This window comes from Gopherus evgoodei, chromosome 14 (assembly GCF_007399415.2).
Source record: "Gopherus evgoodei ecotype Sinaloan lineage chromosome 14, rGopEvg1_v1.p, whole genome shotgun sequence".
Classification (NCBI taxonomy): Eukaryota; Metazoa; Chordata; order Testudines; family Testudinidae; genus Gopherus; species Gopherus evgoodei.
The window spans coordinates 24793878-24812386 of NC_044335.1; the positions used below are offsets into that span (position 1 = coordinate 24793878).

At 42.7% G+C, this 18509-nt stretch overlaps 1 protein-coding gene across 6 annotated transcripts in view; it reads left to right on the top strand.

The window, feature by feature from the left end:
- The window catches only part of PTPRT (protein tyrosine phosphatase receptor type T), a 739839-nt gene that overhangs the window by 689886 nt on the left and 31444 nt on the right, over positions 1–18509 (top strand). For all 6 annotated transcript variants that reach the window (XM_030533365.1, XM_030533367.1, XM_030533369.1 and 3 more), the window contains 2 exons: positions 5207–5294; positions 16896–16972. In XM_030533365.1, the coding sequence (XP_030389225.1) occupies positions 5207–5294; positions 16896–16972 (165 nt within the window). The remainder of the gene's footprint in view (positions 1–5206; positions 5295–16895; positions 16973–18509) is intronic.

Sequence of the window (18509 nt, forward strand, 5' to 3'; positions counted from 1 at the left end):
ACAGTTTAATGGTCCCTATCTGAGCCTTTTCCTTCAACAAGGAGGATGGACGAAAACGAGACTTGCGCCTCAAACTCCTTTATCCTTCTTCCCAGAGCCACGTAGTCTGCAGTGACCCAGTCAAGGTCATTCTTGGTGCCCACATGGAGTATCATTGGTGCCCACATGGAGAAGTAAGAAGGGGTAGCGGTCCAAGGGCTTGATCAGTTCGGCAGACATTCCGTCACATCCTGAATTCTAGCTCCATGTAAGCAGCAAGTTTCTGGAGTTTCCAGGTCTGGACGGCAGGTGGATGACACCGTCCCCCTTATGAAGGAGTCTCAGACCACCATCACCTGTCTCCTCCTCTTGGGAGTGGTGGTTGTGGAACCCCCCATCCCTAGGACAATGCATCCCATGCCTTCTGATCGATGGGGTCTCCTTCTGGCCTCTTCCCTCAGATGACTCTTCCAGACCACTCTCTGCTGTAGTACTTGTGCGGAGGGCCTGAAAATGGTTTCTTACCTCTATCTGCATTGAGGGTACATGGGTTCTCCTCTTTCTTCTTCTGGAGGTCACATGCTGCCAATTTTCTTCTCCGTTCTGCACTGCTCTCTCTGATTCTTTAGTATGCTGTGCCTGCAGTACCAAAAACTGACTTCTATCCAGAAAGTCTTCATTTTCTCTGATGCAGCGCTAGATTGATACTTGGGTCTCTAGTCCTTTAACCTTCTCTTCCAATATGAAGACCAGCTTGCACTTCATGCAGACGAAGTCACTTCTGTACTCAGGGAGAAAGACAAACATGGCACATCCTGTGCAGGTCACAACAGCTGATCGCTCACTATCCGTATTGTCTTCCTTCTAAGAGCCTCTTCAGATGTTGTATTTACTGCTCACAGAAAGCTAAAAGACAAAAACTCTATGGGAACTCCCCACCACAGGCAAACTTCCAGGCAAGCTGTCTCTGATGGCTTCTCCTCTGTTCACCTCTCACTCGGTTCACTGTCCTTACTTCCAGCTACAAATTCCATGTACATCTGAGGGAATAGAATCCTTTTGTTATCTATAAATTATATAACAAATTATAAATACTGTTTGTCTCTTAACTGGTAGGGATCTTATTTACATTTTACAAAAACTTCTATAGGAAAAGAGCATTGAAAACTAAGACCCACATCTTGTGAACACTGAAATTCTACAAACGACCAGAAAACGCTTAACTAAATAAACAAGTGCAGAATAGTCACTCTGGAGCATAAAATGAGAAAAAAATAAAGAGCTAGCAACACATAAATAAAACATCTGATTTAAATTTGAATAATTGTTCTGATTTTTTTTAATCATGACTTTTATCTACCCTGCTTTTAATGATAAAATTATTTTGATTTTCAACCTAGCAGAATGAAAACTAGTTGCAAGTTTTTTTATATTGCACCGGTAACAGAAATCCTGTCTCATCTCAGCAGTGCAGAAATGCTTGTTATATAAATAAAATTTCTAGGGTAGAATTTCAGATGTGGTCTCCCTTTTGTGGATGCAGTTTAATTTGTGCCTGTTACTTTTGCACTTCTGTGAGGGTTTATGCCTCTGCTTACCATTCAATGTGGCCTAGTGGCCAGAGACTCTCCCACTCCACTGAGTACCAGCCTCCTGCCCTAACCACAGCGTAGGACCTTGCCCCGGCTCAGTGTGGAGGGTCCTGCCGAAACATGTTGAGGCTTGCCCAGACAAGGTACCAGTCCATCATCCCCCTGGGTCGCTTCCTACTGGCTTGAGTGTTGAGGTCTCCCACGAGTCTCTAGGTTCCCTGTGGGCCTCCGGGTCAGTTGCCTCCCCAGGTTCCTCCTGTGGTAGGGCTTCGAGCCAGCCTGGAGAGGCTTTAGATCCCAGCCTTCTGCTTGCAGTGGCTGGTCCTCCTCAGGAGCTTCCCAGTCAGGTCATAGAATCATAGAATATCAGAGTTGGAAGGGACTTCAGGAGGTCATCTAGTCCAACCCCCTGCTCAAAGCAGGACCAATCCCCAGATAGATTTTTCTCCCAGATCCCTAAATGGCCCCCTCAAGGATTGAACTCACAACCCTGGGTTTAGCAGGCCAATGCTCAAACGAATGAGTTATCCCTCCCCTGCAGGTCCTTCCACTGTGGCTGCCAGCCCAGACTGAGCTGAGCTTCCTCCTTTTATACTCCCAGAGCACTTGGAGCATGCCCAGTAAGTATGGGGCGGGACTTCCGCCTTCAGTGCTACTGGCCTGACACTGCTGGGGCTGCTGCGGGGTGGTGCTGCCCCATCACAACTTCCATTTCAGCTGTAGATGCAAATATTAACAGCCACACCTCTGCCTGCCTCATTCCTGATCAGAGATACAGAGGTTAGTGGTACAGTTACTCCAATTTGTTCATCTTGCTAATGAAAAAGCATTTGCACAAATGGTACCCTCAAACAGGGAATCTGTGTCTTCCATTCAAACAGAGATTGATATCTTAGTATAGTGTAAAATAACTCCATGTTCAATGAGAAGAACAGTCATCAGCTTCCTCTTGAATCTTCTGAGGTCGTATCGGGCCAGTGGTTTCTTTCAGCAGAAATCCTCCTCAATTTAAATGGGAAGTTTCATGCTCAAATCAATGGCACGATAGGGTTATTTGAACATAAGAACAGCCATGCTGAGTCAGACCAATGGACCGTCTAGCCCAGTATCCTGTCTTCCAACAGTGGCCACTGGTGGTGCGTCAGAGGGAATGAACAGAACAGGTAATCATCAAGTGATCCATCCCCTGTCACCCATTCCCACCTTCTGGCAAACAGAGGCTAGGGACACTTCAGAGCATGGTTTTGCATCTTTGCCCATCTTGGCCATTGATGGACCTATACTCCATGAACTTATCCCATTCTTTTTTGAACCCTGTTATAGTCTTGGCCTTCACAACATCCTCTGACAATGAGTTCCACAGGTTGACTGTGCATTGTATGAAGAAATACTTCCTTTTGTTTGTTTTAAACCAGCTGCTTATTAATTTCATTTGGTGAGCCCCAATCCTTGTGTGATATGAATGAGTAAATAACATGTCCTAATTTACTTTCTCCACATTCGTCATGATTTTATAGATCTATATCATATCCCACCCTTAGTCATCTCTTTTCCAAGCTGAAAAGTTAGTCTTATTAATCGCTCCTCATATGGAAGCTGTCCCATACCCTTAATCATTTTTGTTGCCCTTTTCTGTACCTTTTCCAATTCCAATATATCTGTTTTGAGATGGGGCGACCAGAACCGCACACAGTATTCAAGATGTGGGCGTACCATAGATTTATATCAAGGCAATATGATATTTTCTTTCTTATTATCAATCTCTTTCCTAATGATATGGGTTTTATTGGATCTGACTGCATCCCCTTTGGTTGGACAAGATAGCATCACCCTGGTATAAATATGATGAGGTGGGATTTTTTTTTCTTCTCCAAAGTTTATGATTAGATTGCTAATAACTGTTGCCGTGTTCTGGTCAATCTACTCTAACTAGATCCTAATGTAAAAATAAGGCACTTTTTTCCCTTCACTTCGAAGATGAAAATGAGCCTCCCACACCCACTTTGTTATGCTTATTTTTTTGCCCAGGAGATTAGCTGCTATTATGTAGCAACTATCTGTAAAAGGAAATAGAAGTGTGATCAAAGCCCTCACCAATTACTATTATCACCTCTTGCTCCTGGGCTTTTGAATTGGGTCTTGCCTTCGCTGTTGTCAACAGCACTCATAGGTGTGTCTGACATTATCTATCCTGGAACTCTATGAGAGGAAATTCAGGATCTGCCAGGAAGTCGCTCAGATCATGTTTTATTGCAATGTCACGTTTGTAGATCCTAGTTGTTATGTCTCTCTTCCATCAGCACTCAGACAGAATAATAGACCTGGATGGCTTGTGAAGATGCATTTGAGTTTATTTTCAAATTTGGGCTATTGCAAACCACCCGCGCTAGTGAAGGCAAAATAAAGTCTCCAAGGGTTAAATTAAAAGAACCATTATTTCCTAAGAATCCTAAATAATATAGTTTGTAACACTGCTATTATTCTCTTGGAACTCTGCATTTGCTTACAAGTCATGCTTGGGGATAGCAAAGTGACAGAAAATCTCAGGAGAAGGTATGTAGGCATGTCCGTTTACATTCCCAACACTGAGCAAAGCCAGGATGGGGCTACAGCTGAGAATTCACGTTTGTGGTTTTCTGTCTCAACTGTGAGAAGCTCTGCAAGTGGCACTAAGAGAAGGTTAGTGCCAGCTGTGTCCCAAAAGGGAACGCTGCTCCTGCTTCTCTGAACTGCCCATGCTGAAGTTTCCCTGGCCATGTCTTGAGTGATCATCCCAATTTACAGAGACTTCGAGCCACGAGGGGAAAGTCTGCCTACCTGGCCATGTCCCAGGAGATGTGCCTTTTTCCTGGCTATTTCCATAAGAATCGTCATTTTGGAAAATGGTCCATATGATCATATCTGAAGGGACTCATGTGACCAAGTCGGGGGTGGTTCAAATGTGAGGAGTGGAATTTGGGACCTCCCCCTCCAAGAAACAAATCCCAGGTTTATAACTGTGGCCGTGTCCTTTAGCTGTGTGTCTGGGTGTACATTTTATGCAGCATTTGATTCTCAATCCCTATGTAGTACAAAGACAGTGGCTATAATATCCTTCTGTGTGGGCCAGGTGGCAAAGCCTTGTAGGACTTCCTTTAAGAAAACTAGCAGAAGGTTCGTATTGTGTAGTTACTGAAGACTGGCATCCCACTGTTATTAATCCCAGAAATAGGAGAAACCACCTTATGTACTTTCCATTTAAATATCCTACAAGACTGAGTTCTGCATTTCAGCCATCTGGTCTTTCTCAGGGGCATATGTGTGTGAAACCCGCACAGACCCTGCGCTGCAGGGGGAACATCGCTCACTCTATAAATATGCCGCCAGAAGCAAATGCATTTCCCCATTCCCTTTAGGTTCATACTTGCACAAGGAAATGATTCTTAGCCAGCATAAGCCAAAGGGTGCTAATGGTCTCTGCAGAGCTGGTCCTTTTGCATAATCTGACATGCCTTTTCCTCCTGGAGAACAGCTGGTTGGTTGGTTGAGTACTGAATTATGCATCACCTTTATTTTTGCCCAGCTTTGTCTTGTTAAACCACCTGAAGGCATTGGCCACTCTTTTTATAAACCCTCTTCCACTGTTTATTTTTCAGGCGCTACCCGAGGGGCAGACGGCATCTTGGGATACGGCCAAGGAAGATGAAAACCGCAATAAGAATAGATATGGGAACATCATCTCCTGTAAGTGCAAATTCAAATTAAATTGGGCTTACTGTATGTGTTTGTCAGGATCTGGACAAATGTTCGAGAGCCTAAATAAAGAAAAATGGCTCAAAATGCCCAGCCTTTGAACAGTTCGATTAGTTAGTTGCAGGCTAAGGTTCTTGTTATGATTTCTCTCCCCTCCCCCTCCACCCCCCACTGTGTGTTTCAGATTTTATACTAAAGGGCAAAATCCTGCTGTCAGATTTTCACAGTGGACTGTGACGCCAATAGTCTGTTCTATCTCTACATACACAGAGCTTTCAATACCACAAATGGGAGTTCAAGGGGCAACTAGGAATATCAGAGCAGAGATGTGCATCAGAGAACAGAATTTTTACCTTAGACTAGAAGTTGATAGACTCTAGTCTGTAGATCACTCACTGGTGGTCTCCAGAGAGCTGGTTGCTTATATGGAGTAAGCTCTGTTCCTGTTTCCTCCTAAATCACATTGACAGCTAAAATAACATTAAACACTTCCCAATCCTACCTGCTCAAGTAAGCAATTGGTATAGTTGCTACAGGGATGTTATGAGATAGTAAATGAGATGGGAGATGTGTGAGACCCTCTCTCTCTATCGAGATAAGTTCAGCAGCATGGAAGCTATTTTAGAACCCATGTATTAGATCATTGATATAAGAAATTGACCCAGGAACACAAACGGACACTTTTTGAGAGTTCCATTGAAGTCAGGTGAGTCATGCTAGTGCAAATGAGGGGGAAATTAGACACCATGCATTTATACATTTTATGTTGACTAGGGACAAAATACCTTTTTGCAAACATAAAGAATGGTCTTATGGTTAAGCCACGTGAGTCTGACCCATCAGATTTAGAATTCGTTCTTGGATCTGGCCCAGCTTTCTGGGTGACCTGGGAGAAGTCACCATCTGTCTGTCTGTCTTAGAGCCCCATTCATAAAATGGGGCTAATAATGCTGCTTATTTCACATCTTTTCTCTGTTTTGACCGTTTAGATTGAGTTCCTACTCTGGAGAATTTACAGTGTTTTACTGTGTGTTCATAGGGTGCCTAGCACAATGCGATGTATAAAATAATAATAATTAGTCAGGATGAGCAAACTGTGCTGGATAAAATAAGATCTTCCTCTGCCTAGACACTTGGTCAATACCTCAACCAAATCTTTTAATTTTATTTAGTTTGAACAAGTTTGACACATTTTGGTTGGTTGGGATTTTTTGCTTTTGTTTTTTTGTTTGGTTTGTCTGTGTTCCAGCTGGACATGGGTTTAACCGGCATAATCTGATGCAGCAACAGAATTAAACAATGGGTCTGAGCCAAAACCCTGGACCTTGATAGTTTCCATCTGCCTGCAGGGAAGATCTAGATTTGGATCCTAAGTTTATGGCTCAGGCTCATGTCTAAACAGAATGAAATCACTAAAACAAATAGAAAAAATGAAAAAAGAAACTGAACTAATTCTGTAGCATTAGGAGCCTGCCTAATCATGAACTGAGATCCACTAATACATTTTGAATATAATTTATTTTCCAGCTTCCATATCTGTGGTGCTAATGATATAAAAACAACAACTCAAGCAACAGGCTATTGGGCATGGTGTAAAATGGTTAGAAACCTTTTGATCTAGAGGAATAATGATGGGATTGAATGTAAATCAGGAATTCCTTAATTTTAATCCCAATTTTGCAACTGATTTACTCTGTGGCATTGGGCAGGTCACTTAACTTCTTTGCTTCTGTTTCTCCATCTGTGAAATGGAGATGGTAGTATTGGAGTGAATGCTTGTCCAGTGTTTTTGAAGAAGAAAGTATCCTGTATTTATGAGTGGTGTATGTAATGAGGAAAATATATGAGATAATTTTTTCAGGTAGTTTTGAGTAAGCAGAGAACAGGACTGAAGATGGAGGACAGAAGCAACTAAGCTATAGTTACTGTTCAATTTAGGACTTGAGAGATCACCAACAAGTACAGCGCACAGGAAAAATACACATAGTGAAATCAAACAAGGTGAATGGGAAATGACACAGTGGGGAACTGTCCATAATGTTGCATGCTTGAAGTTAATTACTTGAGATTGTTAAATAGACTCAAATGGAATTATTTAATCAAAGATTAACTATCTGAGATTAGTAGGGCACTATACAGAAATAATAGATACATTCTGACCCTTGATATAAGGTAAAAACCTAGCCTCTGTGTCTCTCTCCTCTGTAAGTGATGAGATTCAAGCAGTTAGCACTCGCCCATCTGACTTTCAAATCCCTTGTCTTTTATAGAACATGAGTCAGAGAAACTCTTTTTGTAAAGGAAAATTGCTTTCCTACGATTAATTCCACTATGTGTCTTGTTCTGTTTTACCTGATTACTTATGGAATTTCTTTTACAGAATTTTTAGGTTACATGATCAATAAACTAAAGGGAATTCTAATCTGATCATTATTACTGACAGCTGTTACAACCGGCAGTTTTACTGAGTTAAAAACATCTTTCAATGGGTCATTGTTTCATCCATTACAGAACCCAACTGTAATAACAATTATTCCTTATCAGTCACACAGGCCATTACATTAATGAGTCTTTTCCCTGACATGTATAATCCCACAGATTTGGAGGCACCAACCATAATGAAGTAAAGCCCAATACTTGATCACATGAAGTTCGTGAATCCAGGTCACTTACAGGTCAAGAACCAACACTCTGGCCTTAGAATTCAAACACGCTTTTTTCTAATATCATAAAGAGTCTGGCAGAATAGTCAATATGTGAAGGAGTTTAATCTACAATAATAAAATGGATTTAAGGGGTTATAATTTATTAACAGGTACTAACAACTAGGATGAATTGTTGTCTGACAAAGTGTTGTGCTGCCTTTTGGCTATAAATATAAATACAGTAGGAATCAAGAGGGAGGAGGTGATGTTCTTGAATATGGAAATGCAAAATGTAATAAGCTAAGAAAGAGGTGTTCGCAGGGTCTAAAACATTGTAATATAAGTTCAGGTGCAGAGGCAGAGAGGGTGAAAAGGCATGGATAAGAAAAGTGGAGGTAGAGAAGGAGAGGAAGGATGCACACGAGCTTAAGATAAATAACAAGATTGAGTTTTTTCCCCTCAAATACGTATTGAATCAAGAGTCCAGAGAAGGAGACAATAGACCTTCTAAGAGACAGGAAGGAGAGTTTAGTAACAGAAGAGATAGGAACAGATAAATGGAATTAAATTCTTTGCCTCACAATTTCTGAGGTGTCTCAGGATGGATGCCATTAAAGGGAAAGAGAGTGTCCAGGGAAGAAAGGAGATATCTGACGAACCTATGGGCCGTTCCAACATCCATTGAAATCAATGGAAGTCTTTGCAGTGACTTGAAGGACTGACCTTATACATATCCCTCCTGTGCAAAAATGGATGGAGAGGAACAAAAAAAAGAAACAAAAATTTTGACTCCAGTGGAATCTACATAATTTCCCTGCTGGGACACAGGACCAGGAGAGTATGCACTAGCCAGGAGGCCAGACCAGAAATCAAGCAGAATTCAGGTATCAAAAGGAATCTTTTCTCCCAGACTCAGGGGTCCTGGGCAACAGTGTAGCATCCCCTTCCTTACTCTTCTTGAGCCCAAACCAGGAGCCATGGTGCTATTAGCTGGACTGTATGATCCCTCTGAGTGTGACTCTCAAAGCACATAGCAGGAGTTAATGGTGCTTCCAACAGTTTACAGAATCATAGAATATCAAGATTAGAAGGGACCTCAAGAGGTCATCTAGTCCAACCCCCTGCTCAAATCAGGACCAATCCCCAACTAAATTATCCCACCAGGGCTTTGTCAAGCCTGATCTTAAAAACCTCTAAGGAAGGAGATTCCACCACCTCATTCCAGTGCTTGACCACCCTCCTAGTGAAAAAGTTTTTCCTAATATCCAACCTAAACCTCCCCCACTGCAACTTGAGATCATTACTCCTTGTTCTGCTACCATCTGCTACCACTGAGAACAGTCTAGATCCATCCTCTTTGGAACCCCCTTTCATGTAGTTGAAAGCAGCTATCAAATCCCACCTCATTCTTCTCTTCTGCAGACTAAACAATCCCAGTTCCCTCAGCCTCTCCCCATAAATCATGTGCTCCAGCCCCCTAATCATTTTTGTTGCCCTCCACTGGACTGTCTCCGATTTTTCCACATCCTCTTGTAGTGTGGGGCCCAAAACTGGACACAATACTCCCGAGGAGGCCTCATCAGTGTTGAATAGAGTAGAATGATCACATCCCTCAATCTGCTGACAATGCCCCTACTTATACAGCCCAAAATGCCGTTAGCCTTCTTGACAACAAGGGCACACTTTTGACTCATATCCAGCTTCTCGTCCACTGTAACGCCTAGGTCCTTTTCTGAAGAACGGCTGCTTAGCCAGTCGGTCCCTAGTCTGTAGCTGTCCATGGGATTCTTCCATCCTAAGTGAAGGACTCTGCACTTGTCCTTGTTGAACCTTATCAGATTTCTTTTGGCCCAGTCCTCTAATTTGTCTAGGTCTCTTTGTATCCAGCGTATCTACCCTCCAGTGTATCTACCACTCCTCCCAGTTTAGTGTCATCTGCAAATGTGCTGAGGGTGCAGTTCCAACTCCAGTATCTGCTGGGACTTTATTCTCCAGCCACATAAAATGAATATCTCTCATTGATGTCAATGGGAGTTTCCATATGCTGGTTTGGGAGAACCAGGCCCCTGGGAGAGAAGAAAAAGGATTTTCACCACATAGTGTTGCTTCTCTGTTGGTTCTGTCAGCCTGACTGATGATTAATTTCATTGGGAATTATGCCTAAGTGAAGACAAGAGGTCAAGGCTCAGAGAAATGACAGCAGACCTGGAAGTAGAACCCAGGAGTCCTGACTCCCTAAAGGCCAATCATGAGAAGGAGATGTGTCCTCATTGAGTACATGCTACAAAATTCTGAGCAAACAAGGTATCTTGGGAAATGGTGAATGAAACCACTGCACCTTTAACAAACCACATAACTGTGGTTCAAATGCAATTGCTGGCAAAAGCCAGAGTCTGCACTGATTAGTTTTACAATTTTACTTATTAAAAGGCTACAGATGCCAATTAAGATGCTTTGCTAAATATTTCTATTATTGTTTCACTGCTCCAGGAACAGGAACCACAAGTCCCCATGGGAAGGGCATTGAAGGGCTTTCTGATTTTGCTGTTATTTCTGTAAGTGCCTCTGTTGTAACCTCTCACAGTATCACCACTCCGTGAATCACAGCACAGCTTATTCTTACACCCCTTTGGGTAATGATACAGTGTGAGGACTATCTTTCCCGGCTCACTCCTCCTCCTCAGCACTGTGTTAAAACAGGGCACTGACCTTTCTGTGCAGATACTAGTAGGTTTTTCTCCCAATCCCAACTCTTGCAGTTGCAAACAGCCCAAACTGCATTGGAAGAGTCAAGTTCCACTGCACATGGAGAAAGGATACAGAGACTCAGCACAGTGGGTCCTGGTTCCCTTGAGTGTTATGAAGCTCTGCTTTGTGGGGCTCCCTGCAACCCAGTACACAGAGGTGTTTTGAGGGAGCCAGGGGAGTAGATTAGAGTTGGGGTCATGTCTTCATAACCACTCAGATCCTTCAGCTTCCTTGCTGCGGCAGTGGAATGTGTCTTCTGTGCGGGAATTACTTCAGGCTTGAGGTTTCCTCAATGCTGGGGGAGATATCCTAGCAGAACTCAGTACAGTGCCAAGATACATGGGCTGTGTGTCTGGGTTTAGGATTTAGCCTTTAATGTAAAGATCTGAAAAAGCAAGCAAAGACTGGGGAAATAAATGAAGAGTCCTCTTTATAGACCAGGGACCAGAGAGGAAGCGGGAATCTGTTTGCCTGTATATGGACAAATAAAAATGTGCCTAGGGTGATACAATGTAGAATAATTTTGAGGCCTGGGTTTTTAGTCCTCTAAAATGTTTGGGGGTGTGTGGTGTTGAGGTTTTGGTTTATCCCATTATATAGATAAGATAACATGGCAACTGTTGTTGGACTTTTGGTCCAGATTTTCACCGCATCTCCCCCTAGCCATTCAAAGTCAGGGATGCTGAGATCTGAGACCGTCTCTGGGTGATGAGATCGGGGGCAAGAGGGAATGCAGAAGTAAATTGCAACTTGGATCTGTGAGGCAAAAACCCTAACTTGTTTCAAGATTGAGTTTGATAAATTTATGGAGGGCATGGTCTGATGAGACTGCCTACAATGGCATGTAGCCGATCTGCCACTGCTAGCAGCAAATATCTCCAGTGGTTGGTGATAGGATATGACATGGGGAGGGCCTTGAATTACTGCAGCAAATTCTTTCCCATGTGTCTGGCTGGTGGGTCTTGCCCACATGCTCAGGGTCAACTGATTGCGGTATTTGGGGCTGTGAAGGAATTTCCCCCTGGGTCAGATCAGCAGAGAGACTGGGATTTTTTTTTGCCTTCCTCTGCATCATGGGTCACTTGCAGGTTTAAACTAGTGTACAGGTGGATTTTCTGTAACTTTTAAATCTTTAAATAATGATCTGAGGACTTCAGTAACTTAGCCAGAGATTAAGTGTCTATTACAGGAGTGGGAGGGTGAGGTTTTGTGGCCTGTATGTGCAGGAGGTCAGACTAGATGATTATGATGGTGCCTTCTGGCTTTAAAATCTGATAGTCTAAGACAGCACAACAAGTCTTTCCCTCTTCTTTTCCCCTGGGCTGAACGCTGTCCCCAGCATGGAGTGGGACACCTGCTGTCAAAGGGAAGTGCTGTTTCTAGTACCCCAGGAGTAATCACAGCTGAGTCAGCCAGAATTCTCCCAGGGTTCCTGCTGCAATGCAGTCCCTCAAACCTCCAAAACAGACCAGGATTTGAAAGCCATGATTTGGGCCATAGAAATAGAAAATACAGAACAGAAGGCAAAGAGAATCCTACAGGGAAACTTAAAAAAAAAGATGTTTTGAAATGTCCTTTGGGACAGAGAAGATTGTGAGGGAACATCATTGAAGTATATAAAATTATGGAAAGTGCAGAAAGGACAGCTTTTGCAACGGCATTTGAGCTACTGTCAAAGAACACAAATGAAACGAATAATTCAGTCAGAATTTTCTTACATGGAGAAAAACATAGAATTGGGTCAGTACCATGGACAGCAACACAGACAGCTCATAAAAATAAAAACTATATGTCAGGGATGGGTACAGAATAAAAACCCTTCGAAGTCCAAGGAGAAGGAATGAGCTTAGTTTATGTTCCAGACTTCCTCATTTCCTGTTCCTGGCTACCGTCTTCACCTCACTGAAAATGTTGCCTCATGCCTCTGCATAGCTTCCATTTCATGGAATAACTCTAGTGTCAAAATGAGATGTAGAAATAATCACTGACATTCACAATTATTCAAAAATGGGAATTTTGACACAAGTTTGAAATGATGAATTTGGTGTGCTAGAATGGAATTATTTTCAGTGAAATTCTTGTCACTTCGGAGGTGGTATTAAAACTGGTTTACAGACAAATCTTTGTAATTTTTTCTAGTTGTTAATTCACAAGGGTAGAAGATGATATGGCAAAATAAAATGATAAAAAATGTCATTACAATGGTTCTGAAGTTTCTCACAGTCTTGGATTTTGTAGGCATGAGCTTGCTCTTAAGCAGATGCTCCCACTCAGGCTAAAATGTGTGGTGATTTTGTGATGTGAACTGAATTCACCCACACTCTTTAACTTCCAATTTGAATTTGAGCTTAGTTTGACAGAGATTAGAGGCTTCTGAGATAATGTGGTCCAGAAATGGAAAGTTCTAAGAATCAGGAGACCCAAGTTCTAATCTCATCTCTAGTACAGACCTGTTATGTGACCTTGGGCAGGTTACCTCATCTCTGTGTGTCTCAGTTTTCCCATTTAAAAAAAAAAGATATTTATCTTCCTTTGTAATGTATTTTAAAATCTATAGATGCTTTATGAGAGAACTAGTGTTACTATTTGTTGTTATAAGTGCATCAGTACACTGTGTACCTTCTCCCATAAGATACATTCCTAACAGCTTTGCAAAGCATTGGGAAAATCTGATTTAAAAGATAAGTTATTTCATGAACTTTTAATTAGCCAGTTCCCCTAAAAATATGAACTAGATTAAAGGCCCCAGTCCCTCCTGAAAGGTAAGACATCATCAATATTTGCTCTGTTTACTGTATATACGAAGGCTGTCTGTCACACCATTCACCCTATGAGGAAAATATTTCTCCCATGAGAAATAAAATCTCATTTCTATAAAAAGTGCGATGAGATATTATGACTCCGATCCCACAGAAGAAAAACTGAGCTCCCAGTATATTTCAGTTGGTCCAAAAACAGAATTGGACCTCAGCCTAAATGCCTCCTCTGTTTTTAAGTTTTCCTTATTTCATTTCAAATGATTGTTTCTTCATAGCTTAGTTTATGTTACAGATAAAACAGCATTTTTCCCCCTTTTTTTTAAAGATTATTCTCTGTGAGAACAAAGGTGTTGCCTTCCTCGGTCCTTCTCCAGGTATAAATGTCTACAAGTGATAGTCTTCTCCTGCCACCACCTTCTTAGACATCTTTTTAGGATAGTCCCGTAGAGGTTCAATTTGTGATTCTTTATAGCTGGGTGGGAACATTTGTTGTTTCTTTTCAATTACATTGTTGCAATAAACTAGACATTCTTAAGGCTCTGATCTCCTTGTGACATCACTATAGAGGAATGTTGTCTTTTTCCCCCCTTATGTCTAAGATCATTTTAATTTCTGTCCCGTATAATTCTCACTAGCTTGGCTCCATACCTTGCAAGCAATTCTCTGCAGTAAATTTTGTGAGTTGCCTCCATACATGCAATATAATCTGCTCTCTGGCTATCTTTGTAAATTACTCTTAGCATAAATTCTTTTGTCTGTATAACCATTTGGTTAAGAAAAATTCCCAATGTACTGGTTTAAGTACAGCTAACTTTCCAAGGGCTTGGCTACACTTGCGAGTTACAGCACTATAAAGCAGCCCCAGGTGTCCTCGCTCACTCCCCGTCCACACTGGCAAGGCACATAGAGCATTCTGACTCTGCAGCTACAGCGCTGCCAGTACTCCACCTCAGCGAGTGGAATAACGTTTGCTGCACCCCTGCTGGAGCACCGCAGTGCCAAAGTGAACGAGATGTTGCGTTACTGCACTGTGATCAGCCTCCAGAAACATCTCATAATCCCCTTACGTCAAGAGGTCACTCCTGTCATTGCTGTGAAATCAGTTGCAGGAATGTGGAAATGCCCTTTCAAAGCTCCTTTTCAGAGCTGCTTATCAGCTCTGAGAAAAGCAAACATTTACTGTTTGCTTTGAGTGAGTGAGAGAGAAGCGGGGGGAGGGTGGAAGGGGAGTCTGAACTTACACAGCATGCTGACACTCTCAGCAGCCCAAAAACCCACTCTCTCTCCCACCACACAAATACTCCCTGTCACACTCCCGCCCTCCCCGCCCCATTTGAAAGGCATGTTGCAGTCACCTGCATGCTGGGATTGCTACCCATAATGCACTGACCCAATGCCGCTGCAAGCGCTGCAGATGTGGCCAAGCCAGTGCACTTGAAGCTGTCAGTGTGGACAGACTGCAGTGCTTTCCCTACTGCACTCTATGATGGCAGGTTTAACACGCAGTTCTCTACATCTGCAAGTGTAGCCATGCCCTAAAACTGGGAGCAAGGGGTGCACCTGCAGAAATACACATGTACTCACTACAGCCACAAAACCCATATCTGTGAACCCAAATCATATAACAAAACTCCTGTCTGCCTGACCTGCATAACCATTTTGAGCACAATTGTGGGGTGTTGTGGCCATCACAGTGTGCCTATATTTGCAGGTTCATCCATTGCATTTGGGTTAAAACACCTGACCCATAAAGTCAAGAGACTATTGGGATTTGTACCTCTCCCATAAGAAATTAATTGCAATACACGTCCATATGCATCTGGGCCCTGGTTTCCAGAACTGATGCACATAAATCTGCCCGTTTATCACCTGAGCCTGTTTCCATTAAAGTCAGTGGCAAAGCATCTCTTGACTTCAGTGGTATAGGATCAGGCCTCTAGTTTGCATGTGATTATGTGTTTAATCATGATGATAGTGTTCAAATGACCAGTTAGATATTTGGGGCCAAATTTTCATAAGAGCCCCTAAATTTTTGGTGCCTTAGTCCGTGAGAGCTGATTTGTAGATAGCTAGTTCATAGGAATTAAAGTGAATGGAATCTCTGGATCCTCAGCACCTTTTAAAAAAATCAGACCTAAGGGGTCTAGTGTTGAGCACTCAAAACAGAAGCTATTTTTCAGCAGTTGATCCTTACTTAGGCGTTTCTGTACATAATAACATAGAAACACTGGAGATGCCAGACCAGATCAGATCAGTGGTACAGCTAGCCCAGTATCTTGTCTCCGACAGCAGCCAGCACCAGTTGCTCCAGAGAAAGGTGCAAGAATCCTCAAGTGCAAAATTCGGGAATAATCCGCCCATGGAGAAGTTTGTTCGTAACTCCAGGCAGAGATTGGTTTATGTTTTTTTACCCTATCTAAAGTAACTGAATACTGCTAAGCTCTTGGCCTCAGTATGGTCTTCTTGCAATGAGATATATAGGTTCATTGTGCTGTGTACATTCCTGTGTAAACAGAATGTTCCTTGGTATCAGTTTTAAATTTTGTATTCTTCAGTTTTATTGAAAACTGAAAAATTTGTTTTTTGAGACAGACAAGGTCAGTAAGGTAATAACTTTTATTGGATCAACTTCTCTTGGTAGAAGGGATAAGCTTTCAAGCTTCACAGAGCTCTTCTCTATATGATGAAAGAGGAAAATAGGAGTGACTGTTCTACCATCTTTATATTCAGTATTTTACATACCTCTGTTGTGACCTCATTTATTTTTCTCTTCTGTAACAATCCTAATCTCAACTCTCACCTCAGTTTCCATAGTCCTGTCAATCCTTGGCCCCCCTCTGAGCAGACCAGGAAAGCTACCGTTTAGTTCTAAGCGTAGTGTTGGCTTTTGTGATCTGGACACTTCCCTAAAAGGGTGAAGGCTGAAATCCAGAAAATGAAGAATGTTCATGTTGTGTGTCAAGTATCAGAGGGGTAACCGTATTAGTCTGGATCTGTAAAAGCAGCAAAGAGTCCTGTGGCACCTCATAGACTAACAGACGTATTGGAGCATGAGCTTTCGTGGGTGAATACCCACTTCGTCGGATGCAATGTAGTGCATGTCATGTATAAATCTCGTAACAGATTATGTTAACTTCAGTGAATAATGAATGCCTACTATAAATAAAAGGTAACCCCAGGATGTAAAGGTAACACCTTAAATACCAAAAGGAAGTCATGGACAAATTTATGGATAGCACCATGATGGTCTTGATACAGCTGTATGTGTTCAATCAGCCAGTTACAAAAAGCAGCAAGTGGAAAGCTCCGTTACAGTATATCTGCCCACTTGTGTTTTCCACTGCCCTAGGACAGCCATATTCTTCTCCATTTAACCACACATGAAACACTAAGCACTTTTATTTATCTTTAACTTTACTGTTTTTCTTTTCATCTTTCAGATGATCATTCAAGAGTGAGACTGCAGCTGTTGGATGGAGACCCTCACTCAGACTACATAAACGCCAACTACATAGATGTAAGGGCCGTGGACGTACCTTGTGTGACGGAGAACCATATCATCATATCTGCTTGTGGGCATGGTACTTCTTAGGCTAGCGCTACACTAAGAGCTGGGGGGAGTTTCACATCTTGAGATGACATACTGACCTTAGCTCTCATTGAGCTAGTGGGCTAAAAAGACAATGAAGCCATGTCAGTGTGAGCAGCGGGATGGGCTAACTGCCTTGAGCACACACCTGCGGTCTGTTACAGGCATGTACTTGGGGCAGCTAGCCCCTCACATCACTCGCACTGCCATGAGTATGTTCTATTTTTAGTGCACCAACTTGATGAGAGCTAGTGGGGATATGTCCGCTTGGGCTGGGGCTCATAGCTCTCAGCTCCAAGTGTAGAAGTACCCTTAGAGAGAGATTCACTGCAAATGTGATAAACTTTATCACCCTATCCCCACTCTGTGCTGTGTTGGGGAGGGTGGTCTGTCTCTCTCTCTCTCTTAGAGCCACCTACTTGCACGAGATTTCTCAGTTTGATAGTTACACACACACACATACCAGTGGAATATAAGATGCATGTACTGTGGATGCAGAAATCAATATCACCCCTCTCACAATAACATTAATATAGACCTGTGGCTTCTTGATTGTTTACATGGTTGCAGCATGGGAGGCATATACGTGTACTGGTATTTTTTTAAGCAGTAGGAAATATCTTTTTAAACATAGTGTGACAAAGTTCCTCCTCTACCTTGGTGGGTCCTGTGCTTATTGGCAGATTTGCTCACCTCAGTGATCTTCCCCTCTGGTGGAACCCACAGTCTGGGTCAACTCCTCCTGTGTCTGATCAGGAGGTTTGGGGGGAACCCGGGCCTGCCCTCTACTCCAGGTTCCAGCCCAGGGCCCTGTAGATCACAGCTGTCTATAGTGCCTCCTGTAACAGCTGCATGACAGCTACAACTCCCTGGGCTACTTTCCCATGGCCTCCTCCAAACATCTTCATTATCCTCACCACAGGACCTTCCTCCTGGTGTCTGATATGCTTGTCCTCCTCAATCCTCAGCAGCACACCCTCTCACTCTCAGCTCCTTACACCTCTTGCTCCTGGCTCCTCACACCCAAAACTCACTGACTGACTGAGAGGCTTTTAACTAGTTCCAGCCAGCCCTTGATTGGCTTCAGATGGCCCAATCAATGTAGCTATCTCCACTGCCGTCTAGAAAGATCTTAATTGGCCCCAGGTGTCTTGATTAACCTGGAGCAACTGCCATTTGGTTACCATGGTACTAGGGATTTGGTTAGCCTGGGGCTAAGGTATCTGTTCCTTACTACTTTACAGTAGCCATCTGGCCTTGCCCCATCACAGTAGCCACCCTCCCAGACACACACGCTGTGGTCAAAGGAACACATATTTTCTTGTGTGCATCTCTTAATCCTTAATAACATTTTTTGAAGAGATCCCTCAATGGAGGAAACTGAAAATATACTTAATCACTGATGATTGAGTCCATTCTGTAGAGGCAGGTGTGTGCATTTCAGACCAGAAGGCACAGATTTTTG